The sequence below is a fragment of the Anastrepha obliqua genome, chromosome 2, assembly GCF_027943255.1.
Source record: "Anastrepha obliqua isolate idAnaObli1 chromosome 2, idAnaObli1_1.0, whole genome shotgun sequence".
NCBI lineage: Eukaryota > Metazoa > Arthropoda > Insecta > Diptera > Tephritidae > Anastrepha > Anastrepha obliqua.
Window position 1 is genome coordinate 20,227,506 of NC_072893.1, and position 21,634 is coordinate 20,249,139.

At 42.1% G+C, this 21,634-nt stretch overlaps 2 protein-coding genes across 6 annotated transcripts in view; one reads left to right on the plus strand and one right to left on the minus strand.

Annotated features, from left to right (window-relative positions):
• LOC129239504 (targeting protein for Xklp2) overlaps window positions 1-10,572 on the plus strand; it is an 84,871-nt gene extending 74,299 nt beyond the window's left edge. For all 5 annotated transcript variants that reach the window (XR_008581853.1, XR_008581854.1, XM_054875023.1 and 2 more), the window contains one exon: window positions 10,071-10,572. Coding sequence is in view for 3 of the 5 variants with exons in the window: in XM_054875023.1 (XP_054730998.1) it covers window positions 10,071-10,163 (93 nt within the window). In the remaining 2 variants the exon portion in view is untranslated. The remainder of the gene's footprint in view (window positions 1-10,070) is intronic.
• An 8,881-nt stretch (window positions 10,573-19,453) lies between these two features.
• On the minus strand, window positions 19,454-20,946 carry LOC129238706 (40S ribosomal protein SA). Its single transcript, XM_054873828.1, has 3 exons — window positions 20,825-20,946; window positions 20,341-20,583; window positions 19,454-20,142 (listed from the first exon to the last, which is right to left on the minus strand). The coding sequence occupies exons 2-3, from the start codon at window positions 20,557-20,559 to the stop codon at window positions 19,549-19,551; spliced, it is 813 nt and encodes a 270-aa protein (XP_054729803.1). The 5' UTR covers window positions 20,560-20,583; window positions 20,825-20,946; the 3' UTR covers window positions 19,454-19,548.
• Window positions 20,947-21,634: the final 688 nt, after the last annotated feature.

The following is a 21,634-nucleotide window of genomic DNA, read 5'->3' on the forward strand; positions in this document are numbered from 1 at the left end:
TGCTCATCTAAGACTTTTTCAAAAGCCTTTAAGCAAAAAGAGGTTAGGCTAATGGGCCTGAAGTCGTTTGCTTTGCAGTGTGAAGGTTTCCCCGTTTTCGGAATGAATACTACCTTCGATTTCTTCCAAGTTGTCGGAAGGTAAGAGAGATTTAAACACTTGTTAAAGATCCTTGTTAACCAAGGCAGTAGAATTTCCAGTCCTTCTTGAAGTTCTGCTGGAATGATGTTGTCAGGACCTGGTGATTTAAATTTTTTAAAGCTTAGTATTGCTGTAGAGATGCTATTAGAGCTGATTAGATCTGATCTATTCCCATAATTACTCTGAGGAGTGCTGGGAAGTGCAGGTAGGTTGGCAACACAGCCTGGAAAGTGAGATTCTAGAAGGATTCTAAGAGTGTGGTCAGTTGAAGTAGTCCAAGTTCCATCTTGAGTCATGATAAAACTGGGAGAGACTGGGTTTGATGCAAGAATCTTGCGTAGTCTGCTTACTTCTGAGGTGTTCTCTAATTCTTGAGTGTATGATCGCCAGGATGTGCGTTTTGCACTTCTGACAGCTTTCTTAAAGTCTTTGAGACATTGTCGATATTCTTCCCATTCGTCTGTAATTTTAGATTGGTTAAAGAGTTTCCGAGTTCGATTGCGAAGTTCTGAGATTTCTGGAGTCCACCAAAAAGGTTTATGCTTACCTCCTGTTTTTGTCAGGGGACAAGATTGTCGTGCTGCGCTTTGACACGTCTTCGTTATCATGTTGACAGCGTTTTCGATATCGTTTTTATTTGCCATTTCAAACTGCCTGATATCAGGAAGTCCATTGGCAAGATGTTCTTTATATTTGATCCAATTCATACGTTTTTTGTTAAGGTACTTCATGGGTTTTGCCGTTTCGGCTTTTAAGGTGAATGTTATATATTGGTGGTCAGAAAAAGAGTGCTGTTTATCAACGCTCCAGTCCTGCACCAGTTGTGTACATGATTCGCTAGCAAGAGTAATATCGAGTACCTCTCTTCTAGACGAGTTAAGAAACGTAGGGACATCACCTCTATTACATATATCAAGCTTATTCGCTAGAATATAATCAAAAAGTTGCTCACCTCGTGTGTTGTCGTTTGTACTGCCCCAAACAATGTGATGTGCATTAGCGTCTGCTCCAATGATGATGCGTTTCTGGTTCAGATGCGCCGTATTGACGAGCCTCCTCACTGCTTCAGGAGGAGGCGCCTCCGCTGCGTCGTAAGGCATGTAAGCCGCCACAATCCAAATCGGGCCGTGGACTGCTTCAACCTCTATGGCAGTGGTGTCAGCATTGCTAAAGGGAAGAAGAAAAGCATTAATATGTTTTCGAATGAGAATACAAGAGCGCGATCTAACGTTAGCCTCACCTTGAAACAAGGTGTAGTGCCTATCTTTCAGGCCGCATATCTTGTTGTTTGATATCCAAGGTTCTTGGATGAGAATGATGTCTTCTCTGAGGTCAGAGAGACGAAGAATGAGGGCTGCCGAGGCAGCCTTAGAGTGGTGCAGATTAATCTGCAGCACTTTTAGACGGACATTTGATGACTGTGGCGTTCGCGTCATCACCGCTATCTAAGAGACTATCCTCGTCCTCGAGTTGGATGTTGAATAAGTTTCCCACAAGTTCGCTGTTTGATTCCGAATCGGACTCAATCATCGAAACTTGTGAGAGAGGCTTATCGACATCCATCTCGGGGGCCGCCGTACTCTCTTCGCTGGGTGCGAGGAGATTTTTCGGCTGATAGGTCCAAATGGTAGTGGTAGTGAACCCGAATGCCACAATCCCCTTGCGGTCGTCCAGTGCTTGAACGCTTTCCTGGTCCAGGAGCAGCGTGACATGTCTGGAGTTTCCTGAAGGCTCTTCCACCTTAACTACCCTCCAGTTTTCGGTGGGTAGGTTCGGGTTTCCGATCTTCAGTAGCTCCAGGATGGTTTCCGGATCGGATGGCTCTACAGGTATTCTAGCTCTGCCGCGGGGTTTGTTGGGAATTTCGCTCTTTTTAATGAGTTGGAGATTCGCTCCGGGCCATACCTCGCCGAGTCGGTCGAGGGCCTTGCCGTACAGGCTGACCGAACGTTGATCCGAGCACGCGATCAACTTGACCCTTGCCTGGAACCATCCCGCGTCAGAGCAGAAAGGAGGAGGCCCTGGGTTCTGCTTCAGAACGTCCAGGTATCCCAACTGGAGTTTTCTCTCCACAATCTTCCAGTTTGATGGAGAGATGAAACCGTCAGGGTGGCTCTTATCCACCACCGCCATGACCAGACTATCTCTGGCAACTTCGCAGAACTTGCGTAATTTGACCTCAGAGGAAGCTTTATGCTTCTTGGGGTCGTTGGAGCTAGAAGGATCCTCTGAAGACCGCTGCCGCTTAGCTGCACTCGGTTTCTCTTTGGACGCCTCATACTTCCGAAGGACTTCCCGGGCCCAACCGAGAGTTGACTTTTGTTGGTCGGACAGCTCCTCCTCAGGGATTTTGCCGAACTTTTCCATAAGGAAAGTGGCGCGTCTTCGATCTCTGTATCGACGGAGATGAGGAGCGATGGGTTTTTTGGAGACTTCTGTCCGACTAGTTTTCCCAGTTTCTGGCAAAACAGATTTGGTGATCAATGGGTTCTCCGCAGCCGAGTCGGTTTTGGAGGAAGTAGAAGCCACCTGGGAGTGCGGTGGTGTCTCCCTGACGGTCTTGCTCTTAGTGAGCACTTTAGCCACCGAAGGGGTGGTTTTTGACTCCGCCATTAGTTTGGTGGAGCCAACAGGTCTTCCGCGTCGGGAAGGAATTTTTTGTTGTGTTGTTTGTTTTATGTTAGTTTTGTTCATTTTTGCGGGGCGGTCACTCAGCTGACGAGTCAGCAGTCGTAACCAGAGATTTTAGTAGGGAAATAATGGGGTTCGCCACGCCAGAGCCCTATGCCGTGGTAAGTCTAATTTAAACTGGGGTGCGACAGGTGCCCCAGAGTCCGCATACTAGCGACTTAGCTCACCCTAAGCCATGCATCCCTCGGCGTATGCTGTTCCACCTTGGATTGGTAGCCTTTGATATAAGGAAGTGGCCTTCTCCCCGTGAGTCCATGTTTACTCCATTCGTATTAGCAGAGACATGACCTACTAATACGAGTGGCTTCTCGCCTTCCACCGAAGTGGATATGGGTCACTGCCAGCAATTATGGCAGTTAACCTTTATTTATTTATTTATTTTTAATCGTTTGGTTGGTTGGGTTGGTTGGTTGGTTTAAGGGTGACCCCGCATCGGAGTGCCACATAGACCGCAAGTTGGGTCCGTTGTGTTGCCCTAGAGCTCATTATGTTATATGATTTCCCCACCTAACCGAGATTTTTATTGTAGATTTTGCTCAAAGATATTAATTCGTTTCGAGAATTTGATGAAAGATTCGATTTTCAGGTTCGAGAGTACTGAAAGATTGTCAATTGTTGGAGAGCCTAGAAGAGCGAGGCGACTTCTGGCTAGACCGGGACAACTGCACAGCAAATGTCTGCTCGATACTTCCTCATCTTCGTCCTCGCAGTATCTGCACAGGTCGTTTTGAGGAACCCCGAGCCGACGTGCGTGAGTGCCCAACAGGCAGTGGCCGGTGATAAGAGATATTATATGGCTTAGTTCGTGTTTCGAAAGACTTATAAGGGTTTTTGTCTGTTTCAGATTGTAGGATGGCCAGATTTGTCTGGTCGTAACGCAAGTAGTTTCCACTCGCCACCTCCGATCAGCAATGCTGTGAAATTCTCGATCAATGAGTAATTTACATGTTGAGAGCGGAATGTGGATTGTGGGTAAGTTACTAACATTTGATTGCGCAGCTCCAGCTCTTGCGAGCTCATCAGCTTTGCAGTTACCTTCGAATCCACTGTGACCCGGTATCCAGATAACTTGGACAGAATTCTGAACACTTATCTCGTTAAGAGATAAGAGACAGGATCGAACCACATCTGAGTGCGTATAAGAGGAGCTGAGTGCTCGAACGGCCGCTTGACTGTCGGTGAAAAAGCGGATATCCTCTAGTGATATTCTATTTTCTAAGAGAGTTTTCGCAGCATACCAGATAGCGCATACTTCCGCTTGGAATACGCTGCAGTAGTCGGGTAATCTAAATGATAGATTAATGTGAGGGGAATTGGAAAAGATTCCAAATCCCACTTTGCCGTCTTGTTTTGAACCATCTGTATATATAGTCAGAGGGCCATTGATTTCGGTTAGATTTGTCTTCCATTCTTCCCTAGTTGGGAGTGAACAGGAGAATAGCAAGGGTGGTGATGGAAGACTTACATGATAGTCTATGTCGGAAGAGATAACAGTGTTCCTGTTCAGTATGGCCGAATGGCCAAGATACTTATTCCATTTCGATATAGCATTCATGCGTGTCGCTGCTTTCGCTGCAATCGCTTTGCCAGCCAGATCGATAGGGAGCAAGTGAAGCAACGTATTTAGAGCCTTAGTAGGTGTTGTACTTAAGCATCCTGTTATCAGGAGGCAGGCTGTTCTTTGAACTCGATCAATTGTGGCTACTCTACACCGTTTTTCGAGTGCTGTCCACCATACAACCACACCGTAGAAGAGTATCGGTTTGATGATCGAGGTATATATCCAATAAATGATCCGAGGTGAAAAACCCCAGGTTTTGCCTATAGCTTTCTTACAAGTATAAAGAGCTATGAAAGCTTTTTTACATCTGTTTTCGATGTTCAATTTCCAACTCAACTTCCTATCTAGAATAACTCCTAGATATTTAGCTGAATCAGATAGGAGTAATGATTCCCCTTTTAAGGTTATTGTTTGCAGTGGAGGAGATTGTTGTTTCCTATTGAAGAGAACAAGATCTGTCTTTGCTGGATTCGCATTTAGTCCGCATTCGGTGCACCATTTTGACAGAATATTGATTGAGCGTTGCATGAGCTCAGTGAGGGTATTCAGGTGTTTGCCTGACACGCAGAGAGCAATATCATCTGCATAGGCTACAACCTTGCAGCCTGCTTTTTCGAGATTTCGAAGCAAACTGTTTACAGAGAGATTCCAGAGAAGGGGTGAAAGTACTCCGCCTTGGGGAGTGCCTTTGACGGCGTACATTCTCATGCGGCTTAGCCCAAGCTCTGAAGTGATTATTCTATTTTGGAGCATTTGTTCGATCATCTTTCGGATGGAGTAATTAATACCCAATTTGGCAATTTCAGATAAAATAGCGTTGGGTTCAATATTATTAAAAGCACCTTCTATGTCCATAAATGCGACAAGAGAGTACTCCTTATTGTGAAGGGAAGTTTCTACTGTTTGCACCAGTGAATGAAGTGCCGTTTCAGTCGATTTCCCTTTAGTGTAGGCATGTTGTGCCTCAGAGATCAACTTAGTATCAAGTTGGGTTTTGATTTGCTCATCTAAGACTTTTTCAAAAGCCTTTAAGCAAAAAGAGGTTAGGCTAATGGGCCTGAAGTCGTTTGCTTTGCAGTGTGAAGGTTTCCCCGTTTTCGGAATGAATACTACCTTCGATTTCTTCCAAGTTGTCGGAAGGTAAGAGAGATTTAAACACTTGTTAAAGATCCTTGTTAACCAAGGCAGTAGAATTTCCAGTCCTTCTTGAAGTTCTGCTGGAATGATGTTGTCAGGACCTGGTGATTTAAATTTTTTAAAGCTTAGTATTGCTGTAGAGATGCTATTAGAGCTGATTAGATCTGATCTATTCCCATAATTACTCTGAGGAGTGCTGGGAAGTGCAGGTAGGTTGGCAACACAGCCTGGAAAGTGAGATTCTAGAAGGATTCTAAGAGTGTGGTCAGTTGAAGTAGTCCAAGTTCCATCTTGAGTCATGATAAAACTGGGAGAGACTGGGTTTGATGCAAGAATCTTGCGTAGTCTGCTTACTTCTGAGGTGTTCTCTAATTCTTGAGTGTATGATCGCCAGGATGTGCGTTTTGCACTTCTGACAGCTTTCTTAAAGTCTTTGAGACATTGTCGATATTCTTCCCATTCGTCTGTAATTTTAGATTGGTTAAAGAGTTTCCGAGTTCGATTGCGAAGTTCTGAGATTTCTGGAGTCCACCAAAAAGGTTTATGCTTACCTCCTGTTTTTGTCAGGGGACAAGATTGTCGTGCTGCGCTTTGACACGTCTTCGTTATCATGTTGACAGCGTTTTCGATATCGTTTTTATTTGCCATTTCAAACTGCCTGATATCAGGAAGTCCATTGGCAAGATGTTCTTTATATTTGATCCAATTCATACGTTTTTTGTTAAGGTACTTCATGGGTTTTGCCGTTTCGGCTTTTAAGGTGAATGTTATATATTGGTGGTCAGAAAAAGAGTGCTGTTTATCAACGCTCCAGTCCTGCACCAGTTGTGTACATGATTCGCTAGCAAGAGTAATATCGAGTACCTCTCTTCTAGACGAGTTAAGAAACGTAGGGACATCACCTCTATTACATATATCAAGCTTATTCGCTAGAATATAATCAAAAAGTTGCTCACCTCGTGTGTTGTCGTTTGTACTGCCCCAAACAATGTGATGTGCATTAGCGTCTGCTCCAATGATGATGCGTTTCTGGTTCAGATGCGCCGTATTGACGAGCCTCCTCACTGCTTCAGGAGGAGGCGCCTCCGCTGCGTCGTAAGGCATGTAAGCCGCCACAATCCAAATCGGGCCGTGGACTGCTTCAACCTCTATGGCAGTGGTGTCAGCATTGCTAAAGGGAAGAAGAAAAGCATTAATATGTTTTCGAATGAGAATACAAGAGCGCGATCTAACGTTAGCCTCACCTTGAAACAAGGTGTAGTGCCTATCTTTCAGGCCGCATATCTTGTTGTTTGATATCCAAGGTTCTTGGATGAGAATGATGTCTTCTCTGAGGTCAGAGAGACGAAGAATGAGGGCTGCCGAGGCAGCCTTAGAGTGGTGCAGATTAATCTGCAGCACTTTTAGACGGACATTTGATGACTGTGGCGTTCGCGTCATCACCGCTATCTAAGAGACTATCCTCGTCCTCGAGTTGGATGTTGAATAAGTTTCCCACAAGTTCGCTGTTTGATTCCGAATCGGACTCAATCATCGAAACTTGTGAGAGAGGCTTATCGACATCCATCTCGGGGGCCGCCGTACTCTCTTCGCTGGGTGCGAGGAGATTTTTCGGCTGATAGGTCCAAATGGTAGTGGTAGTGAACCCGAATGCCACAATCCCCTTGCGGTCGTCCAGTGCTTGAACGCTTTCCTGGTCCAGGAGCAGCGTGACATGTCTGGAGTTTCCTGAAGGCTCTTCCACCTTAACTACCCTCCAGTTTTCGGTGGGTAGGTTCGGGTTTCCGATCTTCAGTAGCTCCAGGATGGTTTCCGGATCGGATGGCTCTACAGGTATTCTAGCTCTGCCGCGGGGTTTGTTGGGAATTTCGCTCTTTTTAATGAGTTGGAGATTCGCTCCGGGCCATACCTCGCCGAGTCGGTCGAGGGCCTTGCCGTACAGGCTGACCGAACGTTGATCCGAGCACGCGATCAACTTGACCCTTGCCTGGAACCATCCCGCGTCAGAGCAGAAAGGAGGAGGCCCTGGGTTCTGCTTCAGAACGTCCAGGTATCCCAACTGGAGTTTTCTCTCCACAATCTTCCAGTTTGATGGAGAGATGAAACCGTCAGGGTGGCTCTTATCCACCACCGCCATGACCAGACTATCTCTGGCAACTTCGCAGAACTTGCGTAATTTGACCTCAGAGGAAGCTTTATGCTTCTTGGGGTCGTTGGAGCTAGAAGGATCCTCTGAAGACCGCTGCCGCTTAGCTGCACTCGGTTTCTCTTTGGACGCCTCATACTTCCGAAGGACTTCCCGGGCCCAACCGAGAGTTGACTTTTGTTGGTCGGACAGCTCCTCCTCAGGGATTTTGCCGAACTTTTCCATAAGGAAAGTGGCGCGTCTTCGATCTCTGTATCGACGGAGATGAGGAGCGATGGGTTTTTTGGAGACTTCTGTCCGACTAGTTTTCCCAGTTTCTGGCAAAACAGATTTGGTGATCAATGGGTTCTCCGCAGCCGAGTCGGTTTTGGAGGAAGTAGAAGCCACCTGGGAGTGCGGTGGTGTCTCCCTGACGGTCTTGCTCTTAGTGAGCACTTTAGCCACCGAAGGGGTGGTTTTTGACTCCGCCATTAGTTTGGTGGAGCCAACAGGTCTTCCGCGTCGGGAAGGAATTTTTTGTTGTGTTGTTTGTTTTATGTTAGTTTTGTTCATTTTTGCGGGGCGGTCACTCAGCTGACGAGTCAGCAGTCGTAACCAGAGATTTTAGTAGGGAAATAATGGGGTTCGCCACGCCAGAGCCCTATGCCGTGGTAAGTCTAATTTAAACTGGGGTGCGACAGGTGCCCCAGAGTCCGCATACTAGCGACTTAGCTCACCCTAAGCCATGCATCCCTCGGCGTATGCTGTTCCACCTTGGATTGGTAGCCTTTGATATAAGGAAGTGGCCTTCTCCCCGTGAGTCCATGTTTACTCCATTCGTATTAGCAGAGACATGACCTACTAATACGAGTGGCTTCTCGCCTTCCACCGAAGTGGATATGGGTCACTGCCAGCAATTATGGCAGTTAACCTTTATTTATTTATTTATTTATTTATTTTTAATCGTTTGGTTGGTTGGGTTGGTTGGTTGGTTTAAGGGTGACCCCGCATCGGAGTGCCACATAGACCGCAAGTTGGGTCCGTTGTGTTGCCCTAGAGCTCATTATGTTATATGATTTCCCCACCTAACCGAGATTTTTATTGTAGATTTTGCTCAAAGATATTAATTCGTTTCGAGAATTTGATGAAAGATTCGATTTTCAGGTTCGAGAGTACTGAAAGATTGTCAATTGTTGGAGAGCCTAGAAGAGCGAGGCGACTTCTGGCTAGACCGGGACAACTGCACAGCAAATGTCTGCTCGATACTTCCTCATCTTCGTCCTCGCAGTATCTGCACAGGTCGTTTTGAGGAACCCCGAGCCGACGTGCGTGAGTGCCCAACAGGCAGTGGCCGGTGATAAGAGATATTATATGCCTTAGTTCGTGTTTCGAAAGACTTATAAGGGTTTTTGTCTGTTTCAGATTGTAGGATGGCCAGATTTGTCTGGTCGTAACGCAAGTAGTTTCCACTCGCCACCTCCTTTTTTTACTTTTTAATTTTTTTTATTTACTGTTTTTAGACTTATTATTTTTTATTTGTTTTTTAATCTTTTATTTATTTATTTTTTTGAATCCTTTTTTATTATTTTTTTTTTATTATTATCCTTTCCTCTTTTTTATCATTTTGATATATACAGTCAACGTTAAAAAAAATTGTGCACCACATTTGATAAGATTTTTTTTATTTTTTTTTTAATCTTTTTTTATTTTTTATTTATTTAAAATTTTATTTTTTACTATTTATTAATTTTTTTATCTTTTTTATTTATTAATAGTTTTTTAATTTTTTATTTATTTATATTTTTTTGTTTCTTTTTTAATCTTTCTTATTTATTTTGTTTTAGTTTGTTTATTTTTTATTTGCTTTTTAATCTTTTATTATTCATTTTTTATCTTTTTTACTTATTTATATATTTTTAATCTTTTATTTACTTTTTTTTGTATTTTTTTTTATTTATTTTTTTTAGTCTTTAATTTTTAGTTATATTTTTTATTTAGTTATTTATTATTATTTTTTATCTTTTTTTGTTTTTTATTTATTTATATTTTTTTAATCTTTTTTTAATTTTTTTTAATCTTTTATTGTTTTATTCGTTTTTTTTTAATTTGTTTTTTTTATATTCTATTTTATTTTATTTTTTTTTTTACTATTATAGCTTTATGGCTAATAATTTTGTCTGCAGGTTTTAGACCGAGAATAAGGGAACATATTTATTTATATTTTTTTTAAGCTTGCATGATAACAAATTATTAGGTAAACTGAAGCAAACGCAGCGCAACATATTAATATTTCAATAAAAAATGTTGCAATTCTTATTAGTAATATAAAATCTAATTTTTATTTAATTACACGTTTTTTTATTACTAATTCCCTTTACTAATTATAAATAACGCTTAATTTTTTTTTCATTGCAGGAGGAAGAAGAACGTCAGAAACGTGAAGAATTGCGCGTCAAAGAGTTGCGAAAACTCACAACATTTAAAGCACGACCAAATCCCTTTAAATAGGCTCCCGTAAAAGTCCTCTAAGTCCACTAATACATGCATGCATACACCAATACATAAAAACGATTTGAACGCCAGAGAAAAGAAATAACAAATATCGAAGCAAATACTTCGCAACTTAAATGAAAATCTATTATAAAGCAAGAAATATAAATATCAGCCAAGAAATCGAAGCATACTTAAATAAATATCACTTTGAACAATAAAAAATATTAAATATCATTTTTATATCGAAATGTAACAACGTTTTTATTATCAATTATTATTATGGTTATTACTATTATTACTATCATTATTTCTAACTTGTAATAATTTTTCGGAATATACATACATACATATATATAATTACACACAATTTATAACAAAATGTTGTCGTAATAAATAATAACTATTTAAATACAATTAAAAAAAAGCAAAAAACTCTTCAAACTCCCGCATGAGGTGGCCACAATAAAGCAAATATTAAAGTAAGGCAACACAGCATATACAAACATACATACACGCATACATACATACATCTATATATGTACATAAATACATCAAATGTGTGTACGTCGGTTTAAGTTATATTTTGTAAAGAAAAAGTAATGCATGCGCGTTATGTCAACGAAGATTTGATTGCTAGTTGCTAAACATGCATAAATCTGTCGCACATACACATGTACGTATATGTTTACATATTTACTAACCCATAAAAGCAGTTATCGTCTTGAAAGTGTATTTAAGAAATTCGTTGTCCCAAATCGGGGCGAGTTGTTAGTAAAAACTAAAACATTTCCAAATGTTGTCTCACATTTTCCAATCTATATTTCTTTGAGTGTCAGTAAATATCCATTTTGTTTTTATGGTTCGGATGCGTATCGATTATCGATTGTAGTTTTAAGTAATTTTAAATGTTTTCCTTTGTTTACGTATTAAAATTGAAAAAAAGCTGTGTATATTGCAAAAAATTTCGTCCTCCTAACCACTGAAGGTACTGTGACTTTGTGTGTGTCTAGCAAAAAAAGTCATGTTTAAGATCATCGCATATTATACATATTTTTCAGTTTGTTTCTATTTCCCTATAGACCTTTGTTTTTTTTTTTGTCTTTATAGACTATGGAATTAAAAATTCATAATAAAATTACTAATTAATTAACTAAATTCGTATAAATAAAACAAATTATTTTTACACAAAATCGCCGTGTTTAATTTAAAATTTTGGTTGCAATTAGGTAGATTTGAAATTCTCATTCAATGCATCGATTTGAACGACAGGCGGCGCGCGTACTCACGACAATCGGTTCTACGTAACTGGCACGACTGGGATTTATATCCGGCCAAAGACTGTCACAGCAGCATTCACCGTATACAGTTAGTAACAGAAGTAAGTATACACCGGACACGTTTTCAATTTTACCCCCATCGATTCCTTCAAACAACCTAAGTTATAACAAAATTGTGTTTTATTTACATGAATGAAATACAAAAATCATATTTAATCCAAATAATGAAATGGAGGATGGTTCCATGTGTAGAAGTCCACGCAAGTGGGGAAAGTTACTGATCGCCATTCACTTGGGAGTGGCCAGGACGATTCTTCTACATATGGTTCAAGCAGCTCACAACGTCCGGGATTAGCCCACGTATCCTCTGGTTAGCTTCCGAACAGCCGTTCGGGAGTGAGCTAAAGTGAGAAGGCGAAGCATCCCAGCATAGCTGGTTGTGCGCTGGGTTTGGGACCCGCCACTTAAAAAGCCCCCCCAATGAAAACAGCAACAAAGCCTCGGATGAGAACTCCCAACACTGATGACGACCCCTGCAAACGAAATAAGGAATACGATTTGAGGGCATGCACCTGGAATGTCCGGTCCCTTAATGGGGAAGGTGCCTCTGCCCGGCTGGTTGATGTCCTCGTGAGAGTAAAGGCTGACATCACTGCCATCCAAGAGATGCGATGGACGGGGCAAGGTAAGAAAAACATAGGACCTTGCGACGTCTACTACAGCTGCCATGTAAAGGAGCGCAAATTCGGTGTCGGATTTGTTGTGGGAGAGAGACTTCGTCGCCAAGTACTGTCGTTCACTCCGGTGGACGAGCGTCTCGCAACAATCCGCATCAAATCGCGATTTTTTAACATATCGCTAATTTGCGCCCACGCCCCGACGGAAGAGAAGGACGATGCGACCAAGGATTCTTTCTATGAGCGCTTGGAACGTTCCTATGAGCGCTGCCCCCGCCACGACATAAAAATCGTGCTTGGCGACTTCAACGCCAGGGTGGGCAAGGAGGGAATTTTTGGTCCCACAGTCGGAAAATTCAGCCTGCACAACGAAACATCCGGTAACGGACAGAGGCTGATCGACTTCGCCGGGGCCCGAAACATGGTAGTCTGTAGCACCAGATTCCAGCATAAGAAGATTCACCAAGCTACCTGGCTGTCTCCAGATCGAAAAACGCGAAACCAGATCGATCATGTTGTGATAGATGGAAGACACGCTTCTAGTGTATTAGATGTACGTACGATCCGAGGACCCAACATCGACTCGGATCATTACCTTGTTGCAGCCAAACTGCGCACACGCCTCTGTGCAGCAAAAAACGTACATCTACCTACGCAAAGAATGTTCGACATCGAAAAGCTGCAATCACAACAGACAGCCAGAAGATTCGCCACTCGACTCTCACTCCTGCTCTCGGAGAGCACTGCCCAACACACCGGCATGCGCGAGCAATGGAGCAACATTTCTCGTTCTCTACGTACCGCCGCCGAAGAAGAAATCGGATTCCGGCGAGCCCGAAAAAACAATTGGTACGACGAGGAATGTCATGCTGCCGCCGAAAGAAAAGATGCCGCCTATAGAGCCACGCTGCGATCGGGCGCAACGCGAGCCATGTGGGATCGCTACAGAGAGCTAAAAAAGGAAGAGAGACGTATTATCCGACAGAAGAAACGAGAGGCCGAAATACGTGAGTGCGAGGAGCTTGAGATGCTGGCCAATAGGAACAACGCCCGAAAATTTTACCAGAAAGTTCGGCGGCTTACAGAAGGTTTTAAGACCGGGGCGTTGTCCTGTAAGAACAAAGACGGCGATCTGGTGACTGACGTACAGAGCAATCTTAAATTATGGAGGGAACACTTCTCGAACCTGTTAAACGGTGACAGCTGCGCATGTCATAGAGAATGTGAAGATCCCGATACCCCAATCGTTGACGACGGAATTGTCGTTCCGTTACCCGACCATGACGAGGTGAGAATAGCAATATCACGGCTAAAGAACAACAAAGCCGCGGGCGCCGACGGACTGCCGGCTGAGCTATTCAAACATGGCGGCGAGGAGCTGGTAAGGTGCATGCATCAGCTCCTATGCAGAATATAGTCGGATGAAAGCATGCCTGCCGATTGGAATTTAAGTGTGCTCTGCCCAATCCATAAGAAGGGCGATCCTGCAATTTGTGCCAATTACCGCGGGATTAGTCTTCTAAATATCGCCTATAAGGTTCTAGCGAGCGTATTGTGTGAAAGGCTGAAACCCACCGTCAACCAACTGATTGGACCTTATCAGTGTGGCTTCAGACCTGGAAAGTCTACCATCGACCAAATATTCTCAATACGCCAAATCTTGGAAAAGACCCATGAAAGGAGAATCGACACACACCATCTTTTCGTCGACTTTAAAGCTGCATTCGACAGTACGGAAAGAAGTTACCTGTACGCCGCGATGTCTGAATTTGGTATCCCCGCAAAACTAATACGGCTATGTAAGATGACGTTGCTCAACACCAGCAGCGCCGTCAGAATTGGGAAGGACCTCTCCGAGCCATTTGATACCAAACGAGGTTTCAGACAGGGTGACTCGCTGTCGTGTGACTTCTTTAACCTGATGTTGGAGAGCATCGTACGAGCCGCAAAACTTAATCGCTCAGGCACAATTTTTTATAAGAGCGTACAATTGCTGGCGTATGCCGATGATATTGACATCATTGGCCTTAACAACCGCGCTGTTAGTTCTGCCTTCTCCAAACTGGATAAAGAGGCAAAGCGAATGGGTTTGGTGGTGAACGAGGACAAAACGAAGTACCTCCTGTCTTCAAACAAACAGTCGGCGCACTCGCGTATCGGCACCCACGTCACTGTTGACAGTTATAATTTTGAGGTTGTAAAAGACTTCGTGTATTTAGGAACCAGCATTAACACCGATAACAATGTCAGCCTTGAAATCCAACGTAGAATCTCTCTTGCCAACAAGTGCTACTTTGGACTAAGTAGGCAATTGAGCAGTAAAGTCCTCTCTCGACGAACAAAATTAACACTCTACAAGACTCTCATCATGCCCGTCCTAACGTATGGCGCAGAAGCTTGGACGATGACAACATCCGATGAAGCGACGCTTGGAGTGTTCGAGAGAAAGATTCTGCGTAAGATTTTTGGACCTTTGCACGTTGGCAACGGCGAATATCGCAGACGATGGAACGATGAGCTGTATGAGCTTTACGACGACATAGGCATAGCGCAGCGAATAAAGATCCAGCGGCTTCGTTGGCTGGGTCATGTCGTCCGAATGGATACAAACGCTCCGGCTTTGAAAGTATTCGATGCGGTACCAGCTGGTGGTAGCAGAGGAAGAGGGCGGCCTCCTCTGCGTTGGAAAGATCAGGTGGAGAAGGACTTGGCTTCACTTGGTGTGTCCAATTGGCGCCGGTTAGCACGAGAAAGAAACGACTGGCGCGCTTTGTTAATCTCGGCCAAAATCGCGTAAGCGGTTATCGCGCCAATTAAGAAGAAGAATGACAAAGGCCCCTATTATGAGTTGGATCCGATCTTCGATGGTTGTCGAAGATCGAAAATCGAATGTGAATTTCGTTGTATACCGAATTTAGAGTCGAATGCAATTTTGCTTTCGATTGTGTAGCGTATTGTGGGAAAATTTGTTAAAATGTAAGCTGTTTGCGATTATTTATTGTTTTATAGTAACCAAATAATAAACATATACTAATTTTGTTAATTTTATGCAGGTCGAAAGTCGTGAGTACCAAACAGCAATTAGAAAGGTTAGTTTCATTAATGGAAGAGAATCCACAATTCGCAAAAGGGATTTGCACAAAAGTTCAAGCAGCAAAAAAATGGGAGGAGTTTACAACGGAGCTGAATTGCTTGAGACCACCAGTTAGAACGGTAGAAAAATGGATTATGGTTAATAATGGTTTTTTTGTGATGTTTGTAGAAATACATTTTTATTTTCCCTTGGCAGGTATGGGCTGACGAATGACGAATATTTGAATAAAGAAAATTTATAACAAAAATAAAAAAGAAACTATGGCGTTAAGGTTTTTATTTAATACTTTTTAGTTTTTCCCATAATATTCTAAGAATTTCATTTCTTATGTTTTCTGATTCTCCGATATTTGACTCCACTTCACTATCTCCAGCATCATCGACGTTTCCACGACAGTCGGTTCTACGTTACCGAAACGACCCGGATTTATATCCGGCCAAGGACTGTCACTCCAGCAGCATTCACCGTATGTAAGTATGGGGAATGTTTATGCTGCTACAACAACAACAACAGGGTCACATTAATAATTGTGTTGCTTGTTTTGGAGATTAGTGGAGAGCTCTTACCTGCAACAAACATCTAAATCGGTTTTTCAAGACTCCAATTGTTCTCTCAATGATACTTCTCACTTTAGCATGTTGTTTGTTGTATGTCCTTTGTGGAGACCCTTCCTCAGAGTTTTTGAACGGCGTCATTAAATATGGTTTTAGAGCGTATCCAGCATCACCTGAGACAGGCAAAAATTCATTCCCATGGCAGCCGGTTCTACGTTACCGGAATGACTCGGGTTTTTCCCGACCAATGGCTGCCGCCCCAGTAAACTAGCCATGTCTAGTGTAACGTATCCTACAGGCAAAAATTATTAGAAACGGAATTTCAATTGGTGTTTATTACATACCGTGGAGCCAAGTATTGCGACGGCCATTGAGTTCCAAAGTGAACGACTACCTCACCGACCTTTCTCGCTTTTTCACTGCGAGGAATCTACAACTTTCCCCCACCAAGTCCACGGCGACCCTTTTCACCACCTGGACAAAGGAGGTCAAGCTGCCCCTTAAGGTAAAAGTCGATGACACACCAATTCCGACTGTGAATAACCCCAAAATTTTGGGTGTAACCTTTGACAGCTTGCTCTCCTTCTCTGCGCATACAACCGCAATTGCCACTAAGGTCCAAAATCGCAACAAGGTCCTCAAATCGCTGGCCGGCAGCACTTGGGGCAAAGACAAAGAACTGTTGCTTTCGACATTTAAGGCAATTGGCCGGCCGGTTCTCAACTATGCTGCGCCTGTCTGGTCGCCTGGAACTAGTGATTCGCAGTGGACTAAGCTACAGACCTGTCAAAATACCGCCATTCGGACAGCGACCGGGTGCCTCCTGATGTCACCTATCCAACACCTTCACAACGAGGCACAAATGCTCCCAGTTGCGGAGCACAACAAATTGCTCAGCAAGCAGTTCCTGCTCGGATGTTACCGCAGGTCTCATCCCTGCAGACACCTGCTTGAGCCTGAGCCGCCTCCCAGGCACGTCAGGAGACACCTCTTTGACTACGCTGGCGATATCCAGGACAAGACCGACCGTAACCTACTGGACCGGACAGTATTTAGACAGTCCATAAACGACATTCACCGGGAGACCGTTACCACCTTCTTGAACTCCCGTCCTGTGAATGCCGTAATCGGAGTCCAACCACCACCTATTGCAGATGAAGAGCTCCAGCTTCCCCGTGAGACCCGTGTAACACTGGCACAACTACGCTCTGGATATTGTAGCAGGTTAAACTCCTACATATCCAGAATCGACCCCGACATACCAAACACATGTCCGGCATGTGAAGGTACCCCGCACGACACTAACCACCTCTTCACATGCCCCCTCAAACCGACTCATCTAACCCCCCTCTCCCTCTGGACCCAACCTGTCGAAACAGCATGTTTCCTGGGCCTACCCCTAGATGAGCTAGACGAAGACGAACGATGATATGCCTACACTGACAGGGCTACCTATGCTGTTAACAACAACAACAACAACGGCCATTGAGATGTTGCTCCTCTAAATGCGCTTTCAATGGCGACATGTTGAAAGCCATAGAATCATGAGTAGCTCCTGGATTTTTCGCATTTATATAAGTTATTTTCATTTCGCATTTAGAATTTATGACTCATATTTATATATCGCACTTGTTACGTTAAACCGTAACAACTCAAAATCTGAACATTTTCAGTAGAGACGAAAGACTGTTTCCGTAAATATTAATAGAATTGGTATTACAAGGAAAAAAATATGTAATTGCACGAAAATATCATTAAAAACAATATAACGGTTGTTTCATTCTTATTTGTTTAGTAGTTGCGCTAAAATAACAAATTTTTGAGTTGTTACTCTTTTCCTTTTCATTTTGAGTTGTTACGCTTTAGCGTAACAAGTGCGATATGATATGCAAATGTCTACTTACAATCATAGCATTAATGTTGTAGAATCCCTTCCTGTTGTAATACAAATGTTGAACTTCTTTCCTGGGAGCGACAATTTGAATATGCGCGCCATGAACACAGCCAATTATTCATGGAATTCGGCATTTGCTATACAAATGTGATTTTGTTTGTTGCAGATCAGCCTCTGTACTACTAAATTGGGTCCATCTTTGGCAAATATAATTTTCCAGGACATCTATTACTTCCCGTTGTAGTCATTTTCACAAAAAATACTTTTTTTTGCTTTTAAAAATGTAGTTAACACAGAATTTCAATACCATCTCTTTTTCTTTTAATTTGATTTGCTTTATCAGCTGAGAAAAAATTATATATTGTAAATGCGTCGAGCGATCGAAATTCGCAATAGTTCTATTCTTCAGCGAATAAGCACCATAATACCTAATGAAAATTCGTTCGATCAGCACTTTCGACTATAGTCGAAGATCGAATGTTGCTAATAATAAGGGCCTATATTTATTCACAATCTTTTGAACTGTAGCAAAACTCCTATCTATCAAACGACCGATTTCTCGCAATGATTTATGTTCCTTGTGATATTTTATAATCATTTTTTTTAAATCATCCGAAAGCTCTTTTCCTCTTGGTGCCATTACTAAAAATGTCGCAAAAATTAATACAAAACGTACTTCCCTTAATTTTTATACTTTGATTATTTCCTTTTGATTGTTTTAACTTTTTTAATCAATGCGTAAAAATAAATGTTATGCTAACTGAACAATCGTTTACTGTATACTAACTTTTGTGACATAAATTGGATAACGGTACCAAAAATTTACAGCTAAATTACTATGTGTAAAATATTTTGATTACATATTAAGGAAAGCGTTAGAATCAAACAATTCCATAAATCAGGTGCTTGTATACTTATTTATACATATTACTAGCTGTATGTAAGAGGAATGTTTATGCTGCTACAACAAAGACCGGCGGTAAGCATCAATGTTAATCTGCGAAAACAGGCAAACAGAAAATGCTTAGTAAGTCGCTTTCGCCAAGTTTTACTGCTACTTATTTCTGTAAGCCTTCAAAGATACGCAAAGGATTCAAAAACCACTCATCTAACACCCCTCTCCCTCTGAATCCAACCTGTCGAAACAGCATGTTTCCTGGGTCCACCGTTAGATGAAAGTCGTTTTCGTCTAGACCGGTGATATACACCACACTGACAGGGCTTGTATATATTACTGCTACAATAACACTCGATTCGACTGTAAATCACATTCTGCGAATGAGCAACGATAGAGCTATAAATAATCGACAAGGCGACTGTTTAAGAGGCCGGCCGAGAAAACGTTGGAGAGCCGACATTGAAGGCGACTTTTGAGCTATGGGCATATCAGATATCAAACGAAAAGCTGATGACCGAGTGATGCGGATGCGAATTACCACGGAAGCAATGGTTCCCAACGAACTGTGATGCTATAAAGATGACGACTTCTGTACGCTTAGCAGAGATTGAAACTTAAACGCCATTTTGCGCTAAAAAAAAAAATTAGGTCTGTGAGAATTTTTCACGCTGCTTACAAGTTTAACACTATTAAAAATGGAAGAGATATAGGTTAAAGTTAAATTAGCTCTATAGCTCATTTAGATTAACTGATAAACCTAAAACCGCCCTCTTCATTTTCATTAATGTTCGCTACGCACGTTCCAACTAAATTAAATGATTGTGCGCCTCGAATTCATTCCCATTTCTTAACCTTGCACCCATAGAATCAAGAGAAAAAAATGTTTATCTTATTAAAAAAAAACTTTCCGCTGATGTACCAATAAAATTACTTTATTTCGGTCAATTTTGCCATTGTCTAAAAAACTTAAGACTTTGACAAAACACATGCGTTCAATTCAAGCGCTTTAGAAGTTACCATCTCCTCCCCATGATGTCTTCACAGCATCATCATTCCAATCTTCAGTTCCGCCAACAGTCTCTGCGGCAACCTCATCTGCCCAGTTGGTAGCTTCTTCGACTGGGTGTTCAACAACCTCTTCCACCTTGGGTGGTGGCAACAATTCCTTGGCGGCAGCTTCTTCCTTCTCAGCCTCCTCGGGATCGCGATAGAAGAACAAATCCACCACTACGGGCCATTCAGTGACGCGTGAGATTGTGCCACGTAGACGGAGCACTTCACGGGCCAACAACCACCACATCAAACCGATGGAGTGGGGAGCCTTGTTGTTGCATGGAATGGCAATATCAATGTAACGTAGAGGTGAATCAGTATTGCAGAAAGCAATGACTGGGATGTTGACGTATGAAGCTTCCATGATGGGTTGATGATCGGTGTGTGGGTCGGTGACAACCAACAAGCGAGGTTCACGGAAAGCTGGTTGGATTTGATTGGTGAATGCACCAGGAGTGAAACGACCGGCAATTGGGGTTGTATCGGTGTACTTGGCGAACTTGAGCACAGCACGCTGACCGATGGGACGTGAAGAAATCACGAAGACCTGAAAGCGCAAAAGATTCAATCAATAAACTAAAATTTTTTTAATAAACACGAAAAATAAGTTTCAATTTAATTTGTAAAGTATGCTATCAGCGTTTAGGTTGGCTTCATTGAATTTCAGACCCGAAAGATTAGTTAAAACTCATCATGTGCATACTTACAACAAATAGAAATATTTTTTTTTTTTCTCAATACTTACATCCTGTGGGTACTCGATGGCAGCAATAGCACGGGCAGCTATCATCAGCTTTTCCCAGGTCTTGCCAAGATTGATGATATTGATACCATCAGTACGGCGCTTGTAGACGTACTGTTCCATTTGGAAGTTCACATTTTCGGAACCCAAATGGGTGGTAGCTACCAACATCTTGGTGATGTCGTCCTCTTTAAGGGACAGAATATCTAATCCTCCCGACATTTTAACGTATTGGAGCAACGGAACCTGTTGGAAAGATAGCAAATAAGAATGAAAATTAGTAGTGCGCGTTTTACATAACCTCAAAATGTGGCCGCATACACGTGTCGGAATGTAACGAATCAACGAGTAATAAAACCACTAATCGAGGACTATTGTATAATATTGCATAAAATAACTATTCAATACTATATAACACTAACTTGTTTAAGGTTTCACATTATTGCACATCAATTGGTGTATTTTGTACTAACACGAATTAACTTACGTTGTGGATGCCACTGGGAGCGTTGACAAAATGGCAGAATCTAGGTTGTCACTTTACTTTCGAAGTGCTATACCGGATTCGAAATGTTCTGTACTAGATTTTCGAACATGCGTGGACATTTGTGTGTTGCCACACTACAATGATTCGTGTCGACATGTGCTGATGCGAAAATATAGTAGATTCATATACATTTTGATATACATGAGGAAAATGTTATGTGGAATATTAAATAGTCAAAAATATTATTATAAGTAAAATATGGTATGAATAAGAAATTAAAGTGAATATTAATGTGCATATGTTTTGTGTTCGATCCGCTTGAAAGCATTTAATTTGCAAATCATAGACATTTAGTGACATTCAATTAATGGCATTCACTTAAGGGGTTACATACAGTTAGAAGGCTGAAAAAAGAGAACTTTCCGGAATTTTTTTTGAGAAAACTATTAAATTTATTGATCTAAAACAACAAAATTTGTACACATATTATGTTATCTATTAACTGTATTAACACGTTCCCTGTCCGCTGAGCCACATATGGTTCAGGAAACATGCGCCTGATAAGCACTGATACGTTCCACATGTGTTTCATGAACGTGCAGAAGCAAAAATGTCCCTCTACGCTCATGGACCATATGTGTTTCAGGTAGAAATACCCTACATTCGCTTTTTTTTTTAATTATTATTATTACTAAAGATATCCTATGACTACAAAAAAAAAAAAATACCAGTCTAACGGTTAGACGCGATAGAAGTGAAACCTTCCGTAAAACAAACTGAGAGAGATGAGACGAAAGCAGCATTAGGAGC